General features: G+C 41.1%; 1 protein-coding gene across 9 annotated transcripts in view; it reads right to left on the bottom strand.

The window, feature by feature from the left end:
* Positions 1–23,597, bottom strand: part of LOC139454481 (protein phosphatase 1 regulatory subunit 16A-like) — a 57,868-nt gene extending 34,271 nt beyond the window's left edge. For 2 of the 9 annotated variants that reach the window (XM_071236211.1, XM_071236220.1), the window contains exons 1-3: positions 12,355–12,475; positions 7,345–7,903; positions 3,569–3,639 (exon numbers count right to left, since the gene is read on the bottom strand). In XM_071236211.1, the coding sequence (XP_071092312.1) occupies positions 3,569–3,639; positions 7,345–7,615 (342 nt within the window). In that variant the 5' untranslated portion in view covers positions 7,616–7,903; positions 12,355–12,475. Of the gene's footprint in view, positions 1–3,568; positions 3,640–7,344; positions 7,904–11,804; positions 11,943–11,966; positions 11,988–12,354; positions 12,483–12,846; positions 12,896–23,510 lie in introns of those variants that run through there. The other 7 variants (XM_071236218.1, XM_071236216.1, XM_071236212.1 and 4 more) reach the window with 7 other exon arrangements.
* Positions 23,598–25,608: the final 2,011 nt, after the last annotated feature.

Genomic DNA, 25,608 nt, shown 5'->3' with positions numbered 1-25,608 from the left:
AAGAATATGTTGAAGTCATTTCTAATCATATATATGTCAACAAGAAGTAACCATGGTAACCCACTGAAATTAGACAATAATACGAAATCAGTCACATCATTCAACTCAATAACGTAACACACACCATACCCAATCCATTACCGGCCAATTAGGAAACTGTGCCTTATTCTTTTTCTTAGTTTTTGGACGTATAAACGTCGTTTGGCCTAAAACACTAGCTATGAGGGTCCGATTTCCAGACCAACACTAATCTCAGGTGATGACCCTAACTTAAATCTCAGGTGATGACCCTAACTTTTTTATGAGTACTCACTTTTTGTTACAATAATAGTTTACAGAAGTTCTAAACAGTAAGGACAAGATATGTTACGGATGAAACTTCATTATTCTACTATGATGTGATGTTTCGGTATGTATCCTTATTCCATTGTCAAGCAAGAGTAAATCAATGCCAATCAAACAGTTCGCCAACATGGTCGTAGGTTTATATTAAAAATAATACATACCTACCTACCATTGCCTACTCTATTTTAAAAATAAGTGTAATTGAAACCACAACAACATATTTATGAGGTCGTTTTGGTAGGCTGACATCTACACCATTATCACTCATGATGAGAGTCATTAGCACCACCTAGACTTTGTCGTCCATGGTGGTCACAGTCCAAGTAGGGGCGGTCGGGTAGCCTAGTGGATAAAGCGTTCGCTCGTCACGCCGAAGACCCGGGTTCGATTCCCGACATGGGTACAATGTGTGAAGCCCATTTCAGGTGTCCCCCGCCGTGATATTGCTGGAATATTGCTAAAAGCGGTGTCAAACCACACTCACACACTCACTCACAGTCCAAGTAGGTTGTTTGTGGCTGCACTCGGCAATATTACAGCGGTCTGTGAATAATCGAGTCTGGACCAGACAATCCAGTGATTGACATCATGAGCATCAATCCATGCAATTGGGATACGATGACAAGCATCAACCAAGTCAGCGAGCCTGACCACCCAATCCTCTTACAACGAGCATTAGTTCCTAAAGACCAATTCTAATGCAGGTCTTCACAGGTACACACTGTAAGTACAGCAAACACTGACCACTATACATAGAAAACGCTCAGCATGTTCACTGATATCTCTGTTTCAGTTGAATCTGGATGTTCTTAGACAAACATGAGTGCAGGAAAGTCACATTGAAGTGCCCACTGGAATACTGTAAACAGCTTTATTTCTGCGCCGTTAAAATATTGCGAATACCACGCCAAAGACAATACTGCGACGAGATATTTTTGCGAGTTGCCGTGTTGAGATGACCCCTCGCGTACCAAACAATAGACAGCTTCTCGCCGAAGCTAGTTTTTCTGAGTTGGCCGGAAAGTTGACCGGAAGAGATTGCGACCAGTTATCAAATACGATAATTGACTCAACTCAGTGTCATGTCATGTGTGGACAAAATTGCAAAGGACACTGATGCAATCAAGCGAGGTTGGAAGAAGGCAGAATTACTGTGAGGTAACAGTGACACTAACTGGTCTGTTTACACTGTCATTTGTGATGTATTGTGTGACCATTCTGCATTCATTTGTGTTTTTAACTTATTGAGTAACTTGTAGTTCTGGTTGATGATTTCAACATTTGATGACGTGTTGCAATGAATAAAGTATGTATGTATTATTTATACTTATTTTTGCGTTTTTAATTTTTGCGATTGAGTATCGTTCGCAAAACTCACAATAATAAAAAGGTCGCAAAAAATTCCCTGTTTACAGTATTCTGTCCCCTCCTTTACAAGAGAGTTATGAATGAGTATGAGTGTGTACGAGCAGGGAAAATGGCTGGATCTATCACCGCAAGTACCCCCACCAAACTTCGGAAAATAATAATTGATGCAACTATTTCATATTTATTCTTATACTGCTACTGTATATATGGCGTACTACATATCCATCCGAAATATCAAGAGTGAGATTACTTATCATGGTTATGTACAGAATATTTCTCATGTTCATGCACCTTGATGCCAAAAAAAGAAATGATTGTTAAAAAATATATGGCACGTCAAGATAGTTCTACAATTCCAAATATAGGCCTATAGTGTTAAATAAAAAACAGAAATTATTCATATTTTTATTCTATCTTACTTTATTTTCAACTATTTCTTATTTAGTTATCATATATCATATATTATATATGTACATATATATATATATTTTTCCTTGTGGACAGTTGCCCTAGAATCAATACAACTCATATCTTCATGGCATGCATAGATATCTAGGCACGATCAGCAAACTATTGCAAGTATGAAATACCCTCTTGACACAAGGATAACTTTCACATTGTTCAAGATGTTTTTGTTTCAAATGGAGCAGATAAGGTGAGTGAGTGCATCATATTCTCCCTGTACTGCTTCTGGTACGCTGTTCATTTCCCCTTTCCCCGAAACATAAAACACAAGATTAAAACCTTGCAGTAGTGTATCATGGTGTATTGAGTTCAACATCACTTTAAAAGATATGTGAGTGAGTGAGTGAGTTGGGTTTAACGCCGCTTTTAACAGTATTCAAGTTATATCGCGACGTGTCAGCTTAATGTGGGAGGAAAGCCCGAAGTGATGCACGTCTCAGACGTTTACCACTTCGGTGAAACCCACGAACACGGGTATGGTGCTGACAAACCTAGAAACATAATCGGGGCGAACCGGGATTCGAACCCACAATCATGGGTTTCTGGCGTGTCCAAGAGACGCCACTCTGGACAGCGAATCGCAGGGCCTTAGACGACTGGGCCACCCGTGCCCCCTTAAAAGATATGTATTATTCACAGCGTCATACTACTAAAGGAGGTAGATCTAAAATGTTTACCACTCTGGCATGTTTAGTGACACACATAATCAGAGGTATTTCGAATCATAATGAACCTCGGATGTGAACCCAATATCATAGGTTTCTGGCACACCCAAGGGACAGAGCTCTGCACAGAAATTGCAACGCCTGAGACATGTTATTCGTTTTTTTGTTTGAGGTTAAACTTCACACTCCGCAATATTGCAGCTATATGACGGCGGTCTGTAAATAATCGAGTCTGGACCAGACAATCCAGTTATTGACATCATAAGCATTGATCCACCTTATTGGGATAACATAACACGCATCAACCAAGTCAGCGAGTCTGACCACCCGATTCCGTTAGTCGCTTCTAACAACAAACACAGGTTGCTGAAGATTGAGACATGTTAGACATATGGAACAACTGGGCACCAACATAGCAGAAACACAGCCCCCGAAATTCGCACTAGCCTGCTAGCCTGAGACTACTAAATTATGCTGAGGACAAGTAAACATATAATGATGGTAGTCCCCATAAGCCATAATTCTGAACTAGTTCTCAATGCTTCAGTTTTTTTACAAACTGGAACTGAATAAAACTGACAGCAAATTAAGCACAGTAACATTTTTGTCTCATTCAAGCAGGACTAGGTCAATATATTTTTTCCCTCAAGTCCTCTGGACTAGTTTAAAAAATGAATTTCTGAGGATGGCAATATCCAACAACATGTACAGGTACTAAGCCTTACCTGGTGTAATGCTGTCAGTCCATCTTCATTTGTAACATTAGGGTCAGTCTTGGTTTGTAAAAGATTCCGAACTGTAAAAAACACAATGCAAACATTTACTAAGCATTTCACCACAAATTAACCATTAACCATGGTAAGCACATACCACTTACTGCGCTTAACATGCTTACATAGACTTGCATGGCAGCAAACTGCCAATTATCTAGATTACATATCACAGAATATTATCATGATGATATTCTAGTTTATTCATCATGATGATATTGTCTATGTTAAATCTGGCCAGTGCACCTAGACCACCTTTTGAGTTGGCTTTTAGCGGTTTTCACAGGTACCACAAGAGCCTACCTCAGGGAAACAGAAAGTTTTTATTCAAACATCCGATCAAAAAATAGTCTGTTTCTTTTGCACAACAAAGATTACTTACAGGAAGCACCTTGTTATCTGTAAAGCTTCTATATTAATTCTGTTAAAAACAGTATGATTACTCTTTATCCAGACAAAATGTCAAAAATGCTCCAACTAAACCAAATTATATTTTGGGGCGTTATGTCTACCAAAACAAAACTGGTTCACCTCCCTCATATTGTACACAGGCTCAAACATAAGTTTGGATGCAAACATGAAGCCATATCATTTAAACACTTTACGACACTAATTTCTCCTTCAGAGCTGTAGTTGATATCCCTAGCTAGTCAAATATGCTTTAACATATGGATATTCCATTGTTATTGCCAAACACCCAATCAGCAATCTTGCAGCTATTCGCAGCAAGATTTTTATTAAAACTCTCATCCTTGGAATAAAACACAAATACTGGGTTTAAATCGAAAATATACCCTCAGATGTGGGTTTTCCATCACATAGAGACATTCTGCAAACATAAATAACTAAATCAATAAACCAACTGTTAGATCAAAAGTTAAATCTACTTCACGTTGACCTACATTAAAATCTAGACATAAACATGATAAACATGGTCATGAAATTCTTAACTTGCTTCATACCTGTCACATGTGACCTACATTGGAACCCTAACATGCTGATGCAACCATGGTAACTCTTGACATGCCTCACATTTACACTGTCGACCAATATTCAATCCTTACAACTATTGACTTGTTGCATACTGACTTATATTGAAACCTTTATTTAACAAATCTGGTCATGTGAAAACTGACTTGCTGCATACTGACGAACATTCAAATCTGGCTATAACAAATTTGGTCATGTAAATTTTGGCTTGCTGCATACTGATCCACTTTAAAAAGTTGACATAACAAATTTGGTCACGTGAATACTGACATACTGCATATTGACATATGTTCAAACATTGGTACATATATAACAAATTGGGTGATGTGATAACTGACTTGCTGCATACTGACGTACATTCAAACCTGGCTATAACAAATTTGGTAATGTAAATTTTGACGTACTGCATATTGACGTACATTCAAACCTGGACATAACAAATGTGGGCCTGAATATTTACTTCATGCTCTGTTAATGCAGCCAGGCACTGTGAGCCGGGCACTTACCAATGAAACTCGTAACTCCAAAGAGAAATAAAATAAAAAACAAAAAATGAAAGTCATAACTGATTTCACACTGACCTACATTCAAACCAGGACATAACAAATGTCATGTTACTATGGTTACTCGTGACCATATTAATAGTGACTTACATTCACCTGCGAACAAAAGAATTTGACAGGGATTTTTCAAGGATTCCAAACAAAGTTCCCTAGGCAGACAAATTGGATATAAAACAAGTTTGTTCAAATTAGGGATTTTCTTTAAAGTCCTTATTTTCATAAATTCAGGGGTACTTTTATTCTTCCACTCAATGCAAAACCATAACACTAAACATTAAAGCCTGTTCATGTTTACTGGTTCTGCTATCAGTGAATAGCAAGACCCCTCTGCAAAGTGATAACATTGTTATTACCATACTAAAATGACATGGCAAATATTTCATTCTAATTTGGGACTTTTTACTGACATTTGCGTCAGACTTGAGGCTGCATATGAGCTTTCAAGTAGGTCTAGATAAATCCATGTTTGATCATCAAATCCGGATAACTCTTGACTTCATTTCAACAATTTGCTGTTTATTTTAAGAGAAAATTACCAAATTTTGCCATATTCCATCTGTATTTGTTAAAAGCTATCTACAAGAAATCAATGGATGTCACAAAATTGTCGGTTTTGCCAATACTGAATTATTGATACAGGTCGGCAGTAATTATCAATAATTAGGAACTTTTAAATACAACATGTACAAAGATATTGGTTTTAAAATTCTGGATGATAATTAATGATTAACTGCACTGAGCATGTGAAGTATTCTCAACAGATTTCCATGTTACCATGGTGAAAGGAAGAACAAGTGCAAGCATTTCAACCAATGAACCTGGCAGCTAGTGATAATACTGTTGGTAAATAATGTTATTTCTTGTCTTTTTCAATGTCCACTAACTACCCACCTGCTGGAACCAATAATGTTGGTAAATAGTGTTATTTATTACTCGCCCTTGAAGACATCACCCGTTTAATAACAATAAGCTGGTATTACACAGTGATGAAAAACAAAGCGCATATTTATGTTCTGCCAGAACAAGTTTACAAAGTAGACACAATTAATGGAACAAGTTTGACCAACAAAGTAACAAATATTGAAAACTCTCAACATCCCTTGGCTCATTCAACAACATTGCGTGTAGAGATGATATATCACCGAGAAGAGCTCATGCACACTCGACATGGCATTGTTTCTCCAGAGTGTCTTGCAACCAAATTTTACGATTTATGTCATAGGGTATTGTGACGTGATTGTAAACGTTGTGATGCAAGGCCCCATTCCAAAAAGCGATCATAGTGTAACAACAGTCGTAAGTTTATGATAAAATATGGGAGCTACGATAACCTTAGCGATATGATAACTTTGTGGGATGGACCCCTGAATGCTAAAGGTAGGCCCCTGTATGGTAGTAAATTAATACCTGTCAACTTTCGACGTGTTTGAAGAATGATTCTGTTAAACTCAATAGGATTTTGCTGGTGATCGCGTAGATATCTCCCTATTCACACACAGAAGTGATCTTTTTAAAGTAATAAGCGGTAAGTAAAAAAATAATACTAAACAAGTTCCCATTTCATACCAAATTTATGAAACTTGTGACTAGTTCTGATATCCTCTATTGATTACCGTCTTCTCTGTCAACCAAGTACCTAGCAATTTTTGTTTTGCTTTTCTGGTTTTTGGTTTAACGCCGCACTCAGCAATATTCCAGCTATATGATGGCAGTCTGTAAATAATCAAGTCTGGACCAAACAATCCTGTGATTGACATCATGAGCATCAGTCCACAAAATTGGGATTGATTACATGCATCAACCAAGTCAGCGAACCTGACCACCTGATCCCGTTGGTTGCCTCTTATGACAAGCAAAGTCCTCTTTTCGGCAAGCATGGGTTGCTGAAGAACTATTCTAGCCCGGATCTTCACAGGTCTAGCTGCTAGTAACAAATACTGTTGGTCAAAAATGTTATTTAATCCCTTCTTCTGTGTCAACCCACTCCCTAGCTGCTAGTAACAATACTGTTGGTAAATAATGTTATTTATTCCCTTCTTCTGTGTCAACCCACTCCCTAGATGCTAGTAACAATACTGTTGGTAAATACCCGGTAATGTTATTTATTCCCTTCTTCTGTGTCAACCCACTCCCTAGCTGCTAGTAACAATACTGTTGGTAAATAATGTTATTTATTACCTTCTTCAATGTCATTTCTTGCAGCAGACTCCAACAATGCTATGCTACTTATGAATTTGACTCGGATATTTTTCTTTTTTTTCTGTCTCTGGATAGAATTCTGTTGAGATGTAGATTTCTTCTTCTTTGACTCCTTATCCAAGTGTTTCTCATACTGGCTAAATTTTTTCAGCTGCTGTGTGCGCCGTTTCCGAGCATGTTTTAGCCGATCCTGAGTGGACATCCTTTCCACGGACGCCATCTCATTAACCAGCTCGCTATGGTCAGTCATCCTGGCAGCGTCAGTCAGATATCACAAGTATAGGAGAACACAGCTAGAGGTAACGCCCACACAGTGAGTCCTGCCCCATCACAGAAGCCAAGGACAGTAATCAGAGTCTGCCGGTGACAAGCCACACCTGCTCCCCATAGGCCAACACAGGGCCTACGTCTACAGGAAGTTGCCTATGCTGTCCGAGAGAGGCTCCACATGAAGTACATCCAACAGTAGGTTACAAGTGGGCCTCCTGTAAGGTGGGCGGAGTCGACCTTGGTCCTCTGTGGACTAGTTGCAAGTCACCTGAAACAAACAACAGATATCAGACCAATCTCAATAAAATGAGTTCTTAGTTCTCCCTATCACTGAACAAAGATCTGAGGACATCCCATTACAACCTTTCATCTAACAAGTCAGAGCGTCGCTTACCAGATCATGAAAGTGACACATGGAATGTGTTTTCTAATCATGCAACCTCGAAATATTCAACAGAGGGGGTTCCGAACGACAGTAACAGGTTTCATATTATATCCATACAATATAGGCCATCTATAAGCCATTCCAGAATGTTCTTTTATTCAGTTTTAAAAATTTTAATCGAGAATACGTCAAAATATGTTTCGAAGCATAGTCGCCAGTTTGAAACTAGTGTTGTAAAGCTTGAAAAAGCTGCCTTCTGATTGGCTAATGTCGATTTCTTGTCAGTCATTTCATTGATTGGTCAAAGATCGCGAAAGGTCGTTCTGACGTGAACCCTAATGGGATGTCCTCAGATCCTTGTTTAACGGTAGCAAAAACTAAGATCTGATTTTAATGAGATTGATTTCAGACACGGTCCACAAGAACCAGCCCAGAAACAAGGGCTGTGTTAAGATCCACAGAACAATTAGTGCACCACAATATCATGTGCCACGATACGACTATTGATACAAAACCATACAAGGGTATAATAGCATGAAGATTAATCATAAGGTGAGGTGAAATGGGGTTTAACGTAGCGTCCAAGATTATTGCACTTATATAGCGATGTGCATGTACGTGTGTGTTTGTGTGGCTGCTTGTACTAGCCCGGACTGACACAGTATACTGACTCCGAGCCGACCAGTCCTTATTTTAGCCCCTTAATGCCGAGCGCCAGACAGGGTAACAACAAGCACCATCTTTTAACGTCTTTTTGTCTCATGTGGCCGGGGCTCGAACGCCGGACCTTCCGCTCTCCGGGCGGATGCTCTACCACTAGACAACGGGGGCTGTCAGATTAATCATAAATATCTATTTTCTGCTTGTATGTACAATTATATAAAAGTCTTAAACAACTGGTTTATTAATAAATTCAAATCTACTAAAAAACATTTCAGTGCAGCTACTATTATTTCCCTTCTAATCAGGGAATGTTTCCTTCACACGTCGAGTGGCTATTTCTTTTGCATCATATTAAGACACGAAATGTGTATTCACACAAATTAAAGCACATCTTGCATCATACTGCAATGATAGCTTTGTTCATTTAACATATAGTGATGCACAGCGGTGTAAAACCATACTCACTCACTCGCTATTATGTCAAGTAACACTGACATAATAGTGAGTGAGTGAGTATGGTTTTACGCCGCTTTTAGAAATATTCCAGTAATACCATGACAGGTACACCAGGAATGGGTTTCACACATAGTACCCATGAAGGGAATTGAGCCTGGGTCTTCCGCATGACGAGCGATTGCTATTACCACTAGGCCAGTCCAGCCATCCCTTGGCATAACTTGCGCAAAATGGAGAAACTGACTTGACCTTCATCATTACAGGATGAATGTGACCAATGTCTTTAAAAAACAATGGATAGAACATCAGACAAACACCAGACGTTGTGCAGCTGCTTGAACAATACATATCCAAGTGCCGAAAAAAGCAACATTGTCTCTTCACAATTTTCAATCTTTGAAAATTTTGCACAAATAAAAAAGTATTCTAATGAGGTTTACGTTGCCATAGACATCTACATGAACCACTTCACACCAACATGACATACACATACAACATCACGTTGGGTTTTCATTTGCGTGCCATCACAATCTTACAGCCCAAATGACGGAAGCCCAATGCTAAACAACACCCTCAGCCGACTACAAACAGGAGAATCATCTTCAGCTTTACCCTGGTTTTCCCACATAGCACCAAGCACCATTACAAGACTGAAGAACCGTTTATCAGACATTCCAGCTATATGACGGCGGTCTGTAAATAATCGAGTCTGGACCAGACAATCCAGTGATTGACATCATGAGCATTGATCCATGCAATTGAGATCCAATGACATGCATCAAACAAGTCAGCGAGTCTGACCACCCAAACCCGTTAGTCGCCTCTTACAACAAGCATAGTCGCCTTTTATGGCAAGAATGGATTGCTGAAGACCTGTCCTAACCCGGAACTTCACGAGTCGATTCATACATCTATGTCACTTCCGTGATATAACCACCATAGCCACCTCTACAAATACGGCAGGATTGTGTAGGATATCAGCCCAGGCAGTGAGGAAATGTTAACATGCTGGAGGTATTCCCACTAGACATCTAGTTCGAGGTGTCATTTGGCGGACTTGCATCATCGGCTGTGAAATCAATGGTGTCAAGGTCACGAAGTATGGCCACAACTGCGATGGAGACAAGTTTGGTTCAGTGACGAGTCCTGTTTTATGCTGGCCGTGTGGATGATAGACAACGTGTTTACAGGCGTTGCGGGGAAAGTTATGCACAAAACTGCATACAGGAAGACAGATTTGGCGGTGGTGGTGTGATCATGTGGGCAGCAATCTCCTACACTGGTAGAACAGACTTAGCGCAAGTTCTGGTGAAGTTAACGGCACAACATTCCACGGATGAGACTCTTCAGCCACATTTCCTACCCTCCAAATCTCCAGATTTAAACCCAATCGAACATTTATGGGATCCACTGGATCAATGGCTGTGAGCATGTCAGCAACAACCACAAAACCTCCGACAGTTTGCACAAACACAGCAGGCAGAGGAGGTGAACATTCCCCAGGCCACAATCCGGGATCTGATTGCTTCCATGGGACGATGATGCCAGTCAGTTTTTTACTCTAATGGTGGCCATACGAGATATTGAGTACAGATGACCTTCACCTTGAAAATCTACTGTTCCATCAAGAATGGAAAATGACATTTACACAATCATAAGCAACAACACTAAAGCCTGTGGCTATCTTGATAGCACCACTGACAGAAAACAGAAAAGCGATTCTTGTTATACAATAATGATTAACCAATCAGTTCTATGCAACACTAAGTATAGCATACTTATTGCCACACCCAGCATTGTATAAAGACATAATCACAACATGACATGTAATCATGGCAGCCTTGAAATGTGTAAAATAATAAAAACATTTTGTTCAAGTGAATAAACATGTTCATAACAAGCTGTATGTCAAGCCAGTTGTACAACTTTGATTTTGTTCATATAACATTATAAACTGTCAGATTTCTATTGTTTTCTTACTTATATACAGTAATAATAACTACTCTTTCCAATATCATAAAATAAATATATGATATTTTCATTTGGTGTGGCATCTAGCACACAATAAGTCCTAAATCAGTTGACTGCTCCACCTCACAAGATATTGAACATACAACTGAAATAAGGTATTTATAATCACTGAATCCTATTTTAACTTAATCCATCTTAGTATTGCACATGTGAATACAGTAGCAGAGGAAATTATTAACACTGTTCTAACATATATGATATTGTTTCAGTTGTGATATATATTTATTAATATCCCAGGTATCATGCTGGAATATGTTTGTATCAAGTAGGACCTAAAACACATTATGTTTACAATGTTTAAACATGAAATACTTTCATAATAACACTCACTCAGTAACAATGTTTCCTAATTGAAATTGTGCTATTACATTCAGTACAAATTTCAATGAAATACAATAAAATAGGGTCCAACTCAGTAAACAAAAATTCATTTTTTCACAATAGTGATTATATGATCAAAATGCTACGTCAGTAAAATCACTTCCTGCAGAGACTTAGTAACATCTAGCGTGTTCCATCATTGAATACGGGAGCTTATATTTGCAGAGGATTATATAACCTAATCCGATCTACCTGTAATCCGTCTTAAATCCACCTGTATGTATGTGACTCGTCTACTTTAACTTCATCTTACCTGACCTAGATCTATACCTGTACTGGCGTAATGTCTCTCTCTACATCAGTCTTGTCTCACCACCGAGTTCTCCCTGGCTCGCTAACCGTTACACGAGAAAAACATTCACCTACACTGTTCACTACAACATATGTTCTACATAATATCACTGTGTGCACGAACATTTAGAAAACATTAGAGACCAGTCCGCTGGATCTGACATCGAACGGAACTTCCGCTCAGCTATCCAATATACAGCCGATGTTGTGTTGTCTCGCCTTAGGTGTGTCAAATATTTCTCAATCCGTACCAAAGTGGTAAACATATAAAAAACGGCATTTGAAAGTATTCTCTAAGGTAGAAAGATCAGAAACCATTACAAACTAAAGCTACTTCGGTTGTGTAAGCTGTAGATGGCTTGTCAACAATCGTTACAATGCGACAACTCAAGTATAGAGGCCAAACGACACACTTCGTCGCGTCGACCTGAGTTCTGACTCGACCATCGGGCGACATTCTCGCCACAAATACAACATCGTGCAGACATATATACACAAAGTATTGAACTAACCATATATTCTTTTTGCAGGTGAGGTACATACCTCATAACCCGGTCATCGTGACGATATTAGGCAAGGTCGACAGATTAAGTCCCGGTAGACATTTTACCGGTAGGTGGCGCTACGCACGGAGGACAATGTCATGTGACAGGTGTTGGTCAGGTGTGTTATGAACAGGTAATACACAGAGGCCGGGTATGAGGTCGTGACGGCATGGATTGAACGTGCGAGGTCAGCTCGATAGGAGCAGTTAGGAAAATCAGGCTATATGACAGCGTCTAACTGCTAGTTTAATGTTATAATCAACTAGCTACAGGGTCGCGTGTTGCAGCAGAATGAACATAATGAATCATTTCTCAGGCGTTCGTAAACAAAGTAGAGTTTATAAGCAGGGATGGGTGCAGTGGGTTGCAGGACGAATGTTGTCAACACAGGTTTATAAACGAGTTATCAACGTGCAGACGGATTGCAAACTTGTTCTCGACATGCATATATATACATACCGCCCTTGACTTGCTCCATATGCAGTGAAACGAACGGCCTCGCGTAAGGCGCTGTCGAGACTTGCAGCATGTATAGTTGATTATGCAGAGAAAGACCTGCATAATAGTTCACGTTGGCACGTTTGTTATAATTGACGCACACGGTATGCGTAAAGAGAATAAAAGCTGGCACTAAAGATCTCGGAGTTCACCAGCTACTATTATAGCAGTAATTTACACCCGATGCACGCACCAACTTAGCTGACATAATGACCTGATGCACTTCAGCTGTGGTAGTAGTTAGAGACAACCACTTGTTACAACTGCTTAACGTATATTCAACAAGATAAACAGTTAACATAACACCAATGTTACCACTTCAAGATCTAGGGTAGAATAGGTCTTCATCAACCCATGGTTGTCGTAAAAGGCGACTATGCTTTGTCGTAAGAGGCGACTAACGGGATCTCGTGGCCAGGCAAGCTGACTTGGTTGATGCATGTCATCGATCCCAATTGCGTGGATCGATGCTCATGATGTCAATCACGGGATTGTTTGGTCCAGACTCGATTATTTACAGACGTCATATAGCTGGAATATTGCTGAGGGCGGCGTTAAACTACAAACAAACAGAACTTGAAGAGATCGAGGGTAATAACTCCCTTTTATTTGCTGATTTGAGTTTCTCAAACCTGATTGGCCGGCTGAAGCACAATGTTCATGACGTCACTGATTTATCACGTTACGTCATCCGAACAACTGGTTTTTATTGGGCTGATATTTTGAATATGATTGCCTTCCTTATCACTTTGAGTTACGGATTATCCGTTCCTCTTGAATGAATGTTGTAAGACGCCAGCAGTTTGCTCGAGACACACAACTATTATTCAAGAACATATAAGCCATTAGTCCTCGTAGATTGTTAGGTATATCTAAATAGCCCACGGATAGCAGGCATGGCTGACCAGCACGTAACAAAACCCGTGATTCTGAACTAACTTATCACCAAATATCAATAGCACAATATCATACACATCACGCAGGCCCTCCAGGTAACGTAATCTGAAATAATAAAAAAACAGGTAGAAGAAAGGATAATGACATCCTCGCTCCATAAAACGACTCCAGCGTCACTCCACCACTCTTACATAGACCTAGAAAGATCGCTTTGTTTTATAGTGATTGAGTATGGTTTTACGCCGCTTTTAGAAAATACCAGCAATATCACAACTTCACTCACATTGTGACCATGTGTGGAAACGAACCCGGGCCTTCGGCGTGACTAGTGAACTCTTTAACCACTAGGCCACCCTGCCAGCTCTGTGAAAATAGGCCCTGTAAATAAGAAAATACCAATGACCGACGTATCCGCCACCTAAGCTCACTCATTAATATATATTGATGTCAAGCATTCTGAAGATAATCGGGCGGTAGTTTAGCCTTGTAGTTAAAGCATTCGCTCGTCATGCCGAACGCCCGGGTTCGATTCCCCACATAGATACAAAAAAGCGCATTTCTGGTGTTCCCCGCTGGAATACTTCAAAAAGACGCGTAAAACCAAACTCACTCACACACGGAAAATAATCAGTTTTTGACAGCGTGAGTGCCGGTACACGCTCTCGGTGTACGATTTTAAAGGGAGACTCTGCTCCATGCTCTCATGCCCAATTCCAGTCTAGGTCAAGACATTGGAGTTGTTGCCATGAGTTAAACTGAGACATATCCTGGTAGCAGTTAGGTAGTCGTGTTTGAATGACTTGAGTCCAACCTGCTGGGACTGCTGATTATCCCTCGGCTAGCCCCCCTTTAAATAAAGGTCACACACATGGGTGGCAGAAACAAGGTCCCTGTTCCAAAAAGCCACCATAGCGCTAAGACGATACGACTTACGACAGTCTGCGCGCTACGATAGAATCGCTGATGCTGAATAGAGTTTGTGTCCTCTTAACAAGCATGAGGTACTGCTCCGGAATCCCCATGCTTGACATTAACACAAAAGATCGATAATGTCTTAGCTTATAATGTCTATGACCTACCCGTACACATCTCGGTGACATTTGGCCTTATCGTGACATCTCGACTTTATGTCTCATGGATATGAGGGTTGTATCTCGACTATATCTGAGAAACATCAAGGCTATATCTCAGTTATCATAGCGTCAATATCACAGCTATATTCAAGTTGTCGGAGGGGCGATGGGGTGGCCTAGTGGTTAACGATTTCGCTCATCGTGGCGAAGGCTCGGGTTCGATTTCCCACATGGGTACAATGTGTGAAGCTCATTTCTGATGTTCCCCGTCGTGATATCGCTGAAATATTGCCAAAGCGGCGTAAAACCACACTCCCTCACACACTCAAGTTGTCAGAAATAATTATGTGCGCAAAGCAATAACCAGAGTGAGGTGAATCACTCCATTGTAGTCACTCCATTGCTGACGCCCATTGTAGTCCCCTTGTTACACACAGTGCTAGCAACGCAGACCCATAACCTGTAGTTGTGTCACGAAGATATCAAGACAACCATGCCACGCACGTCCCTTGCAGAGATACGATGGGTGCATATTATAATGTAAGGTATTATAGGTATTCAAGGACTTATGGGGGTGCCAACCGCCACCTCCCGAATCCCGAATCCTACATGAGACATATTTCAGCACTGAGTAAAAGGTGCGATTCGAAATTTAAATTACCCAAAAGATATCGAGTGAGTGAGTTGGGTTTAACGTCGCTTTTAACAATATTCCAGTTATTCCACGGCGTGTCGGCTTAATGTGGGAGGAAAGCCCGAAGTAATGCAGGTCTCAGACGTTTACCACTTCGGTGAAACCCAGGAGCACGGGTATGGTGCTGACAAACCTAGAAACATAATCGGGGCGAACCGGATTCGAACCCACAATCATAGGTTTCTGGAGTGCCCAAGGGACGCAACTCTGCACAGCGAATCGTGGTGCCTTAGACGACTTATTAAAATATATTTTATATGATAATGAAAACTTTTACGTACACCATTAATGTTTTTCAAATGTTGAATCTGCTGTCCCGCGTACCCTACTGCCAAGTCCCGGATACCCTCTAAATAGACCCCCGAATCCTGCGTACCAAAAAGGGGGTTGGCAACCACATTTATACTGTAAAATTATATGTGGCAAAAATGGAGAGAGGCCTCTCCCTTCCCTCCAGACCCGGATAAGCATCGCATTTGAACAAGAGTAGACAGGAGTGTTATAATGACACACACTGAGCTATGACACATCATGTTGTCCTGCAAGTTACTATATATGTAATATTTACACAGATAGCCAGCCTACTGGAGTAGGGCGGGGGTGGCTGTCGCAACCACACTGACGTCAGAAGGGCCAATGGTTGCTCTCCGACCCATGTCGTACACTATTAATAATACTAACTTAGTAACTGGGATGAAGTTGATGAAGTTTATAATAAGGTACAACACCTGTATACCCCCGAGTTCAGTGTATGGACACACCCGTGAGGTGTAAACGGCATGTACTGTATTGTGTTCTGTATTTTGTGATAGTGAATGGACCCGTCCATCAGGTTATAAGGCACCCATTTACTAATGTACTGGTATGTATGCTGGTCTGCCTGTCTCCGCGAAACGCTTCCCGGTACACAGCTGTGTTTTCAGACCGAGATATATATTTAAAGTGTCTAAGAAGTGTGCTTCATGAGTGTGTCAGATTGAAATAGGAGCCGTGGAAAGATATTTGACCTAGAACTTACACCTGTGTGGGATTGCATAGGTTACAATGTATATAGGAAGCATATCGTCACATGCCCTGAAACAGGTGAACATATGATCACGTACAGGTGTGCAATGTATCATGTTCTACAGGTGTGTAAGATACAATGTTGTACAGGAGTGTACGATACAATGTTGTACAGGTGTGTAAGATGCAATATTGAACAGGTGTGTAAGAAAAAGGTTCTACAGGTGTGTAAGATAAATGTTGTACAGGTGTGTAAGATACAATGTTGTACATGAGTGTAAGATGCAATGTTGTACAGGTGTGTAAGACACAAAGTTGGGCAGGTGTTTAAGATACAATGTTGCACATGAGTGTACGATACAATGTTGTACAGATGTGTAAGATACAATGTTGTACAGGAGTGTAAGATACAATGTTGTACAGGTGTGTAAGAAAAAGGTTCTACTGGTGTGTAAGATCCAATGTTGTACAGGAGTGTAAGATGCAATGTTGTACAGGTGTGTAAGAAAAAACGTTCTACAGGTGTGTAAGATGCAATGTTGTACAGGTGTGTAAGAAAAAACGTTCTACAGGTGTGTAAGATGCAATGTTGTACAGGAGTGTAAGGTACAATGTTGTACAGGAGTTTAAGATGCAATGTTGTACAGGTGTGTAAGATGCAATGTTGTACAGGAGTGTAAGATGCAATGTTGTACAGGTGTGTAAGAAAAAACGTTCTACAGGTGTGTAAGATGCAATGTTTTACAGGAGTGTAAGATAAAATGCTGTACAGGTGTGTAAGATGCAATGTTGTACAGGTGTGTAAGAAAAACGTTCTACAGGAGTGTACGATACAATGTTGTACAGGAGTGTAAGATGCAATGTTGTACAGGAGTGTAAGATGCAATGTTGTACAGGTGTGTACGATGCAATGTTGTTCAGGAGTTTAAGATACAATGTTGTACAGATGTGTAAGATACAATGTTGTACAGAGGTTTAAGATGCAATGTTGTACAGATGTGTAAGATACAATGTTGTACAGATGTGTAAGATACAATGTTGTACAGGAGTGTAAGATGCAATGTCGTACAGGAGTGTAAGATACAATGTTGTACAGGAGTGTAAGATGCAATGTTGTACAGGAGTGTAAGATACAATGTTGTACAGGTGTGTAAGATGCAATGTTGTACAGGAGTGTAAGATACAATGTTGTACAGAGGTTTAAGATGCAATGTTGTACAGATGTGTAAGATACAATGTTGTACAGATGTGTAAGATACAATGTTGTACAGGAGTGTAAGATGCAATGTCGTACAGGAGTGTAAGATACAATGTTGTACAGGAGTGTAAGATGCAATGTTGTACAGGAGTGTAAGATACAATGTTGTACAGGAGTGTAAGATGCAATGTTGTACAGGAGTGTAAGATACAATGTTGTACAGGTAAGGTAGATGTCAATACCAGGCTGACTATAGCTGGATAATAATAATAATACAAAGTTGAATACGGAAGTATCATCATTTCATATCTTACATCCGCACGGCGCGTGTCAGAAAGTTCTTACATCAGCTGAACGACCCATGCCATCAGTCGTCGTTGACGTCTTAACAAGAGAAAATTATATAAACATTCTTCCTAAGCAAAGCTTTTCTTTAACTTAGTAGCGAATCAGTGATTCGAGTCCTTGGTACAAACTCCTCTTTACTAAGGGAAATATTTCATCTACCCGATAAAATTGGGTATACCTTAGATAGCCGTACACAACCTCGATTATTCAGTCTATTATATCTCTCTTCTGTTATTATTTATCATAATAGAATGGATGCATGATACACGAGGTAATCGGTGACGTGTTCGGTCACGTGATTGATCCTTTGGATTGTGCGCCGACGTGGTTTGGGTCAGCGCTTACCGTTGTGTCACCCAGTGGAGATTCCGGGATAAACCTCGTCCCCAGTAACCTGTCCTGACTGTGGGAGACGACCAAATGGATTGAGTGGTCAGGCACGGCGACTTGGTTGATGGACTGTCATCTTACCCGACGGCGTGGGTCAAAATATCAATCACTGCATTGTCTGATCCAGATTGGTCCAGCCCGTCGTCATATAGCTGGAATATTGTTGATCGTTGATCGGGAAGTGTGGAGAAGTTACGAGTGATTGGAAGTTTGGAGGAGTTACGAGTGATTGGAAGTGTGGAGGAGTTACGAGTGATTGGAAGTTTGGGAGGAGTTACGAGTGATGGGAAGTGTGAAGGAGTAACGAGTGATTGGAAGTGTGTGAGGAGTTACGAGTGATTGGAAGTGTGGGAGGAGTTACGAGTGATTGGAAGTGTGGGAGGAGTTACGAGTGATTGGAAGTGTGGGAGGAGTTACGAGTGACGGGAAGTGTGGAGGAGTTACGAGTGATTGGCAGCGTGGAGGAGTTATGAGTGATTGGAAATTTGGGAGGAGTTACGAGTGATTGGAAATTTGGGAGGATTTACGAGTGATTGGAAGTGTGGGAGGAGTTACGAGTGATGGGAAGTATGGGAGAAGTTACGAGTGACGGGAAGTGTGGGAGGAGTTACGAGTGACGGGAAGTGTGGGAGGAGTTATGAGTGATTGGAAGTTTGGGAGGAGTTACGAGTGATGGGAAGTGTGAAGGAGTAACGAGTGATTGGAAGTGTGTGAGGAGTTACGAGTGATTGGAAGTGTGGGAGGAGTTACGAGTGATTGGAAGTGTGGGAGGAGTTACGAGTGATTGGAAGTGTGGGAGGAGTTACGAGTGACGGGAAGTGTGGAGGAGTTACGAGTGATTGGCAGCGTGGAGGAGTTATGAGTGATTGGAAATTTGGGAGGAGTTACGAGTGATTGGAAATTTGGGAGGATTTACGAGTGATTGGAAGTGTGGGAGGAGTTACGAGTGATGGGAAGTATGGGAGAAGTTACGAGTGACGGGAAGTGTGGGAGGAGTTACGAGTGACGGGAAGTGTGGGAGGAGTTATGAGTGATTGGAAGTGTGGAGGAGTAACGAGTGATTGGAAGTGTGGGAGGAGTTACGAGTGACGGGAAGTGTGTGAGGAGTTACGAGTGATTGGAAGTTTGGGAGGATTTACGAGTGATTGAAAGTGTGGGAGGATTTACGAGTGATTGGAAGTGTGGGAGGAGTTACGAGTGATGGGAAGTGTGGGAGGAGTTACGAGTGATTGGAAGTGTGGGAGGAGTTACGAGTGATTGGAAGTGTGGAGGAGTTACGAGTGATTGGAAGTGTGGGAGAAGTTACGAGTGATGGGAAGTGTGGAGGAGTTACGAGTGATGGGAAGTGTGGAGGAGTTACGAGTGATTGGAAGTGTGGGAAAAGTTACGAGTGATGGGAAGTGTGGAGGAGTTACGAGTGATGGGAAGTGTGGAGGAGTTACGAGTGATGGGAAGTGTGGAGGAGTTACGAGTGATTGGAAGTGTGGAGGAGTTACGAGTGATGGGAAGTGTGGGAAAAGTTACGAGTGATGGGAAGTGTGGAGGAGTTACGAGTGATGGGAAGTGTGGAGGAGTTACGAGTGATGGGAAGTGAGGGAGGAGTTACGAGTGATGGGAAGTGTGGAGGAGTTACGAGTGATTGGAAGTGTGGGAGGAGTTACGAGTGATGGGAAGTGTGGAGGAGTTACGAGTGATGGGAAGTGTGGAGGAGTTACGAGTGATGGGAAGTGTGGAGGAGTTACGAGTGATTGGAAGTGTGGGAGGAGTAGGGTAATACATTTGGAAGAACACTTTAAGAGGGTTTGAGGACATATTTTGAATGAGTGGTACGTGAAGGAGTGAAGGGTTTGAGGGAGCATAGTGTACCCTGAGTGCCTACAGAGCAATGCCCTCTGTTAATTATACATTTCTTTTTCAAGAATGAGCTGTCGCTATATGGTTGAAATAATGCCGACGCGACGTTACATTTCAACTCACTCAATATTAAGCTTTATATGTTGGCATATAAGGAACCACAAATCATTTATTTTTTCTCAGCTTGCTGCTATTCTGTCACAATAATAACCAGAATCTCCTCAAATCAATGCACTGGGTATACCGTTGGTGAGGCTGCGGCCTAGTAGCCAGGTTGTGGATGATCTCACGCAGGGCTCTACTTTCTATACAGGTGTGTAGCAAGGCAGCTCGCTGACTCCTTGTCTTTTATCGCAGCGGGTCGCCCAGCGTGAGAACCGGGCTCGCCTGTTCACGCTCCAGTGGTAATCGCTCAACGTTCTCGCATAAACACGGGAATCAGTAATATGGTATTCGCCGAAATCTGTGTCACTACAATCCCGTTCTGTTGATACTTTATCTTCTCCTCTCTTCCACCTTCCGACCCTTCTCAATTCTCACTTGTCTCTTTTCGTATTTCTCCTATTATCATCTTGTTTAGCGCAGTTTCCAAGTAACAACGAGTGAATGTTGTTTAACGTCGCAGTCAATATTCAGGATTTATCATAGCGTCCTGTAAATACTCGAGTCTGGACCAGACAAACCCGCGGTTGATATAATGAGACCCAATGAACTAAGGAGTTGAGTTTAATGCATACGTATCTACTGGTCGGGGAACAAATAAACCGCATTTAAGCAGACACTAGTATCTGGATAAGGACGGTATACAGATGTACAATATATGAAAATATAAGAACAATATAAAGATGCGTAAAACCACACACAGTCAATCACTCAAAATTAGCTGACACATAACCAAATGAATTATGTTTCTGAAGTGTCTTTGAAGATTTAGCTTAACTGTGTCAAACTTGCTGCAAATGTTTCTTTTTCTTTTATGTGTGTGTGATTATATACTGTTACAAGCGTAATAAATACCAACAATACAAACTAAAGGAAGTCGCTTTCATTTCCTGGTCTGAGCCTACTTGTGGTTACCACGTGACACACAATACGCTTGATGTTGTTACAGAGTACATTGTTATTACAGCGTGGGTGTTGGTTTACAGCTGTTCATGAAATACATATATAATACGTTCATGAAAAAATATATATTATGTTCATGGAATACATATATATTATGTTCATGAAATACATATATGATGCGTTCATGAAAAACATATATATCATGTTCATGAAATACATATATATTATGTTCATGAAATGTATATATAATGCGTTCATGAAAAACATAGATATTATGTTCATGAAATACATATATATAATGTTCATGAACATATATAATTAAAACTCGTTGGACAATCATAGGGTATAATGGGAACGAGAATTTATATACATGTATACTGAACAAGAAAAGTTAGGGATCATTAATAATTTTTGGGATATTTTTGTAGTATTTTTTAGAAATCACCAAAAATATTCATGATCCCTGAAGTTTTTGTTCAATGTATTTCGCATACATCTTCGAATGTCTACCAGTACACTGGCCATTGGACTTTAAATGTAAAGAAGTTAGGCCGGATGTCTAGCTTTGTGTTCTATTTTAGGAAAGCTAAATGTCAACTGTGGTGAACTCCAATTACCAAAAACGCTAGTTCATCTTGCATGTTAAGACGTTTCGTTTGGTTGATGTTAATGAGTGAGTGAGTTAAAATCTATCGTCGCATCGGTATGATTTCAGCCATATAGTGACTGAGGTTGATGCCGAACTCACCAATATTGCCGCTGTATGACGGCGGCATTTAGATAATTAATCAGAGAAACAGTGATTGATATGATGATCAATGTCCCTCGCCATCGGCTAAGCTAAGTAACAAACAGACAGACAGACAGACAGACAGACACATTTTCGGGCTATTTAGCCCTCTGACGATACACAAAGGTAACTAGAGGCATTCTAATCCGGATTTCCCAGGGTCTCATATTAAGAGGTGATCAGCAGGTCACAGTAGCTGAAACGTATGGGATCAAAATGAGCTCTGTGGTGAAATGTTGCATGTACTAGAATATGACATATTTGTATCAAATAAAAAATAGTGATGTGTGTACGTATATTGTGCAAGCCTCCGTATACTCGGTGCATGCTCAAAGCGTGGATCAGTGTGCACTCGATTTCCATTCTCAGCTCCCTGGGGAGTATACATCCAAAGTTGCCTTGACAGGCACGAGAAGTTTAACTGTCACATTACCATCTCATCCTACCCGTTTTACTGCTTGGTGAACAGAGGCATATTTCGAACAACATGTGCTTCAGTGTGGGGCAGGACCGAACCCCTAGAACCTCTTAGGAGTCAAGCCGGAGTCGCCCATCCAACTATTTAATGCTGGTTTACGCAGTATTTAGCAATACTAAAACTGCTGCCTGTTAGAAATCGAGCCTGGGTCAGGCAAACCAGCGGTTGATGATTTACACCGTATTTAGTTTGGTCAGCCTTTACGACAAAATGGGGCTCTGTAGACTCATCGTCCCCGTAATCCCCATCGATGAAACCACTACTGAAACACCAAATCTGATGGTGACAACCATTGTGCTCTGGTCATGAACAATACTTGTGACAACCACTGTGCTCTGGCCAAGATCCACCCCTGCGACAACCACTGCACTCTGGCCATGAACCATCCCTACGACAACCACTGCACTCTGGCCATGAACCATCCCCACGACAACCACTGTGCTCTAGCCATGAACCATCCCTACGACAACGTCTGTATTCTGGACATGAACAATGCTTGTGACAACTACTGTATTCTGGACATGAACAATGCTTGTGACAACGACTGTATTCTGGACATGAACAATGCTTGTGACAACGTCTGTATTCTGGACATGAACAATGCTTGTGACAACACAGTGCTTCGGAACATGAACAATGTTTGTGTCAAGTGGGAAACGACAGGGTTCTAAGAGAGCTTCAACACACACACACACACACACACACACACACACACACACACACACACACACACACACACACCATCTCTCTCTCTCTCACGCGCACACACACACACACACACACACACACACACACACACACGTACATTTAATCTATAGGAAACGGGCACTTACTTTGGATGCGACACGTTTCATTGCGGATGCCAATACATTCCAACACATCGTAGGTACGTTATCCGTTACCATGAGGTTATCGTCAGATCAACAGTAGATCATATAACACATGGCCGCACGACAACCTTCGGAATAGTAAGCGTCCAGGTCTTCAGCAACCCAGCTTGTTTCAAGTTATGCAAGACCTGGTCACCCAATCACATTCAGGCACACAGTTCGGGACGGAAAGCCTAATTGACATCAAGGAAACAAGGAGTGAAAACTCCTTGTAAACGAGTACAAAAAATGTTCTACGGTAATAACACTGTGCAGGCTTACGTTGAAGTGCTTACGTTATCAAGCAAAATCCAAAGAATGTCCGCCGTGCTTCGATAATCAGACTCGTTCTTTTCGCATACCCTTTTCATCGGCACATTCTGCGTGTGTGATGGTGCAACTGTTACCTCATGTATAATGTAGAGTTGTAGTGAGCGTTCCGCCTAACCTTGGAAGGCTGTGCGAATGTTGCCCAAGTGGTTATCAGTAAGTAGCCTTGTGAACCCCAGAGGTGGACTTTACTTTTTGACCTGTTTTTTTCTGTTTTGTGTATTTCGTTAGCCGTTTTCTGTATGGTGATATACCAGAATAAAACATATACTAGATTATTTACCTACATAAAGCATGTCTTCGGAGGCCACAGATCAGCCATTTCTTTAAGCTGGGACGAGGCGGGGGCGACATTAGCCTATCTACATTTTTTTCAAGTTAAAGTGTCCTGACATTAATAATTCTTCGTAACTTGTTACACATAACCCATGTCTATTTGAGTATGGTATGTAAATGCCACACCCTACCTGAGTATGTGCCGCATATCTCGGCGGACACACACTATTCGCGGTATGGTTGGGTTTTTTTGGTTGGTTGGTTGGTTTCACACTACATTCAGAAATATTCCAGTTATGTGACGGCGGTCTGTAAATAATTGAGCCTGGACCAGACAATCCAGTGATTGATATCATGAGCATCGATCCACGCAATCGGGATCGATGACATGCATCAACCAAGCCAGCGAGCCTGACCACCCGATCTCGTTAGTCGTCTTTTACGGCAAGGATTGGTTGCTGAAGACCTATTCTACCCTGGATCTTCACGGGTTGAAGCGCTGGTACAATGTAGAATGCTGTGGTGGACAGGTTGTTACAAGAAGTGTGTAGCAGTTACCTCCATTGAACGTTGACAAACATGGCAAGCGAGGTTGTTCAAGATGTTTCGGGATGAGACAGTTTCTAGAAAGCTGGTTGTACCTATATAAAAGCGACACGAAGGCGACGAGAGACCCTGTTCAACCTGCCTTGCGTCTTAGCTACTATTTGAAAATACAGAATCCTGGCCAGCTTCCAACACTATTCGGAATTCAAAAACAGACCTGTTTCAGGTTATTTGACAGTGAAAAAATCATTGGCTACCACTGACAATCACACCAAACACATCTTCAACAATCTATACTGCCTCATAACAAAGGCCCAGTTCTGATGTTCCCTACAGTGACATAGCTTGACTATTGCAGCGGAAAAGCAAACTCCTTCACTGATAGTAGTGTCACGTGTCTCAACTGTGGACATAATGTGAACAATATGACACATCGTAGGTTTTTTTTGTGAAACAAACAAAGGTAAGTGTCTACTGGTTGTCGATTGAGTGAGTGCACATTGCTTAATCCTGCATGGTGCGTCACACATTACCACAATAATAGACCAAAATCGGCAACTGATGTTCTGTAAATATTTGAAATATAGGTTGTCAGTTGTAGGATCCCCTTGGTATAAACAATACGAGGGTTGGTCATAAAGTTCTAAGCCTCAGTAACTTTCAACTATGGGCCTTACAAAGTGAACTTGTCGATGTGGTACATTGTTTGAGTAGTTCATTTCAAGTGTATTTGGTCTGTTGAGGCCGTTTGTTTAATAGTGACATCCAGTTGGACGTGATAGGGGTCGAAATCGACACAGAAATGGAGTACCGAGCAGTCATCAAGTTATCGACTAAAGGGAAAAGTACTCTCCAAGAAATCAATGACCACGTGTCACAACTGTATGGGGACAAGTGCCCTAACTATTCC

Source organism: Haliotis cracherodii, unplaced genomic scaffold (genome assembly GCF_022045235.1).
Source record: "Haliotis cracherodii isolate W230 unplaced genomic scaffold, xgHalCrac1.p SCAF_10, whole genome shotgun sequence".
Classification (NCBI taxonomy): domain Eukaryota; kingdom Metazoa; phylum Mollusca; class Gastropoda; order Lepetellida; family Haliotidae; genus Haliotis; species Haliotis cracherodii.
This window is presented reverse-complemented; position numbering and strand designations above follow the sequence as displayed.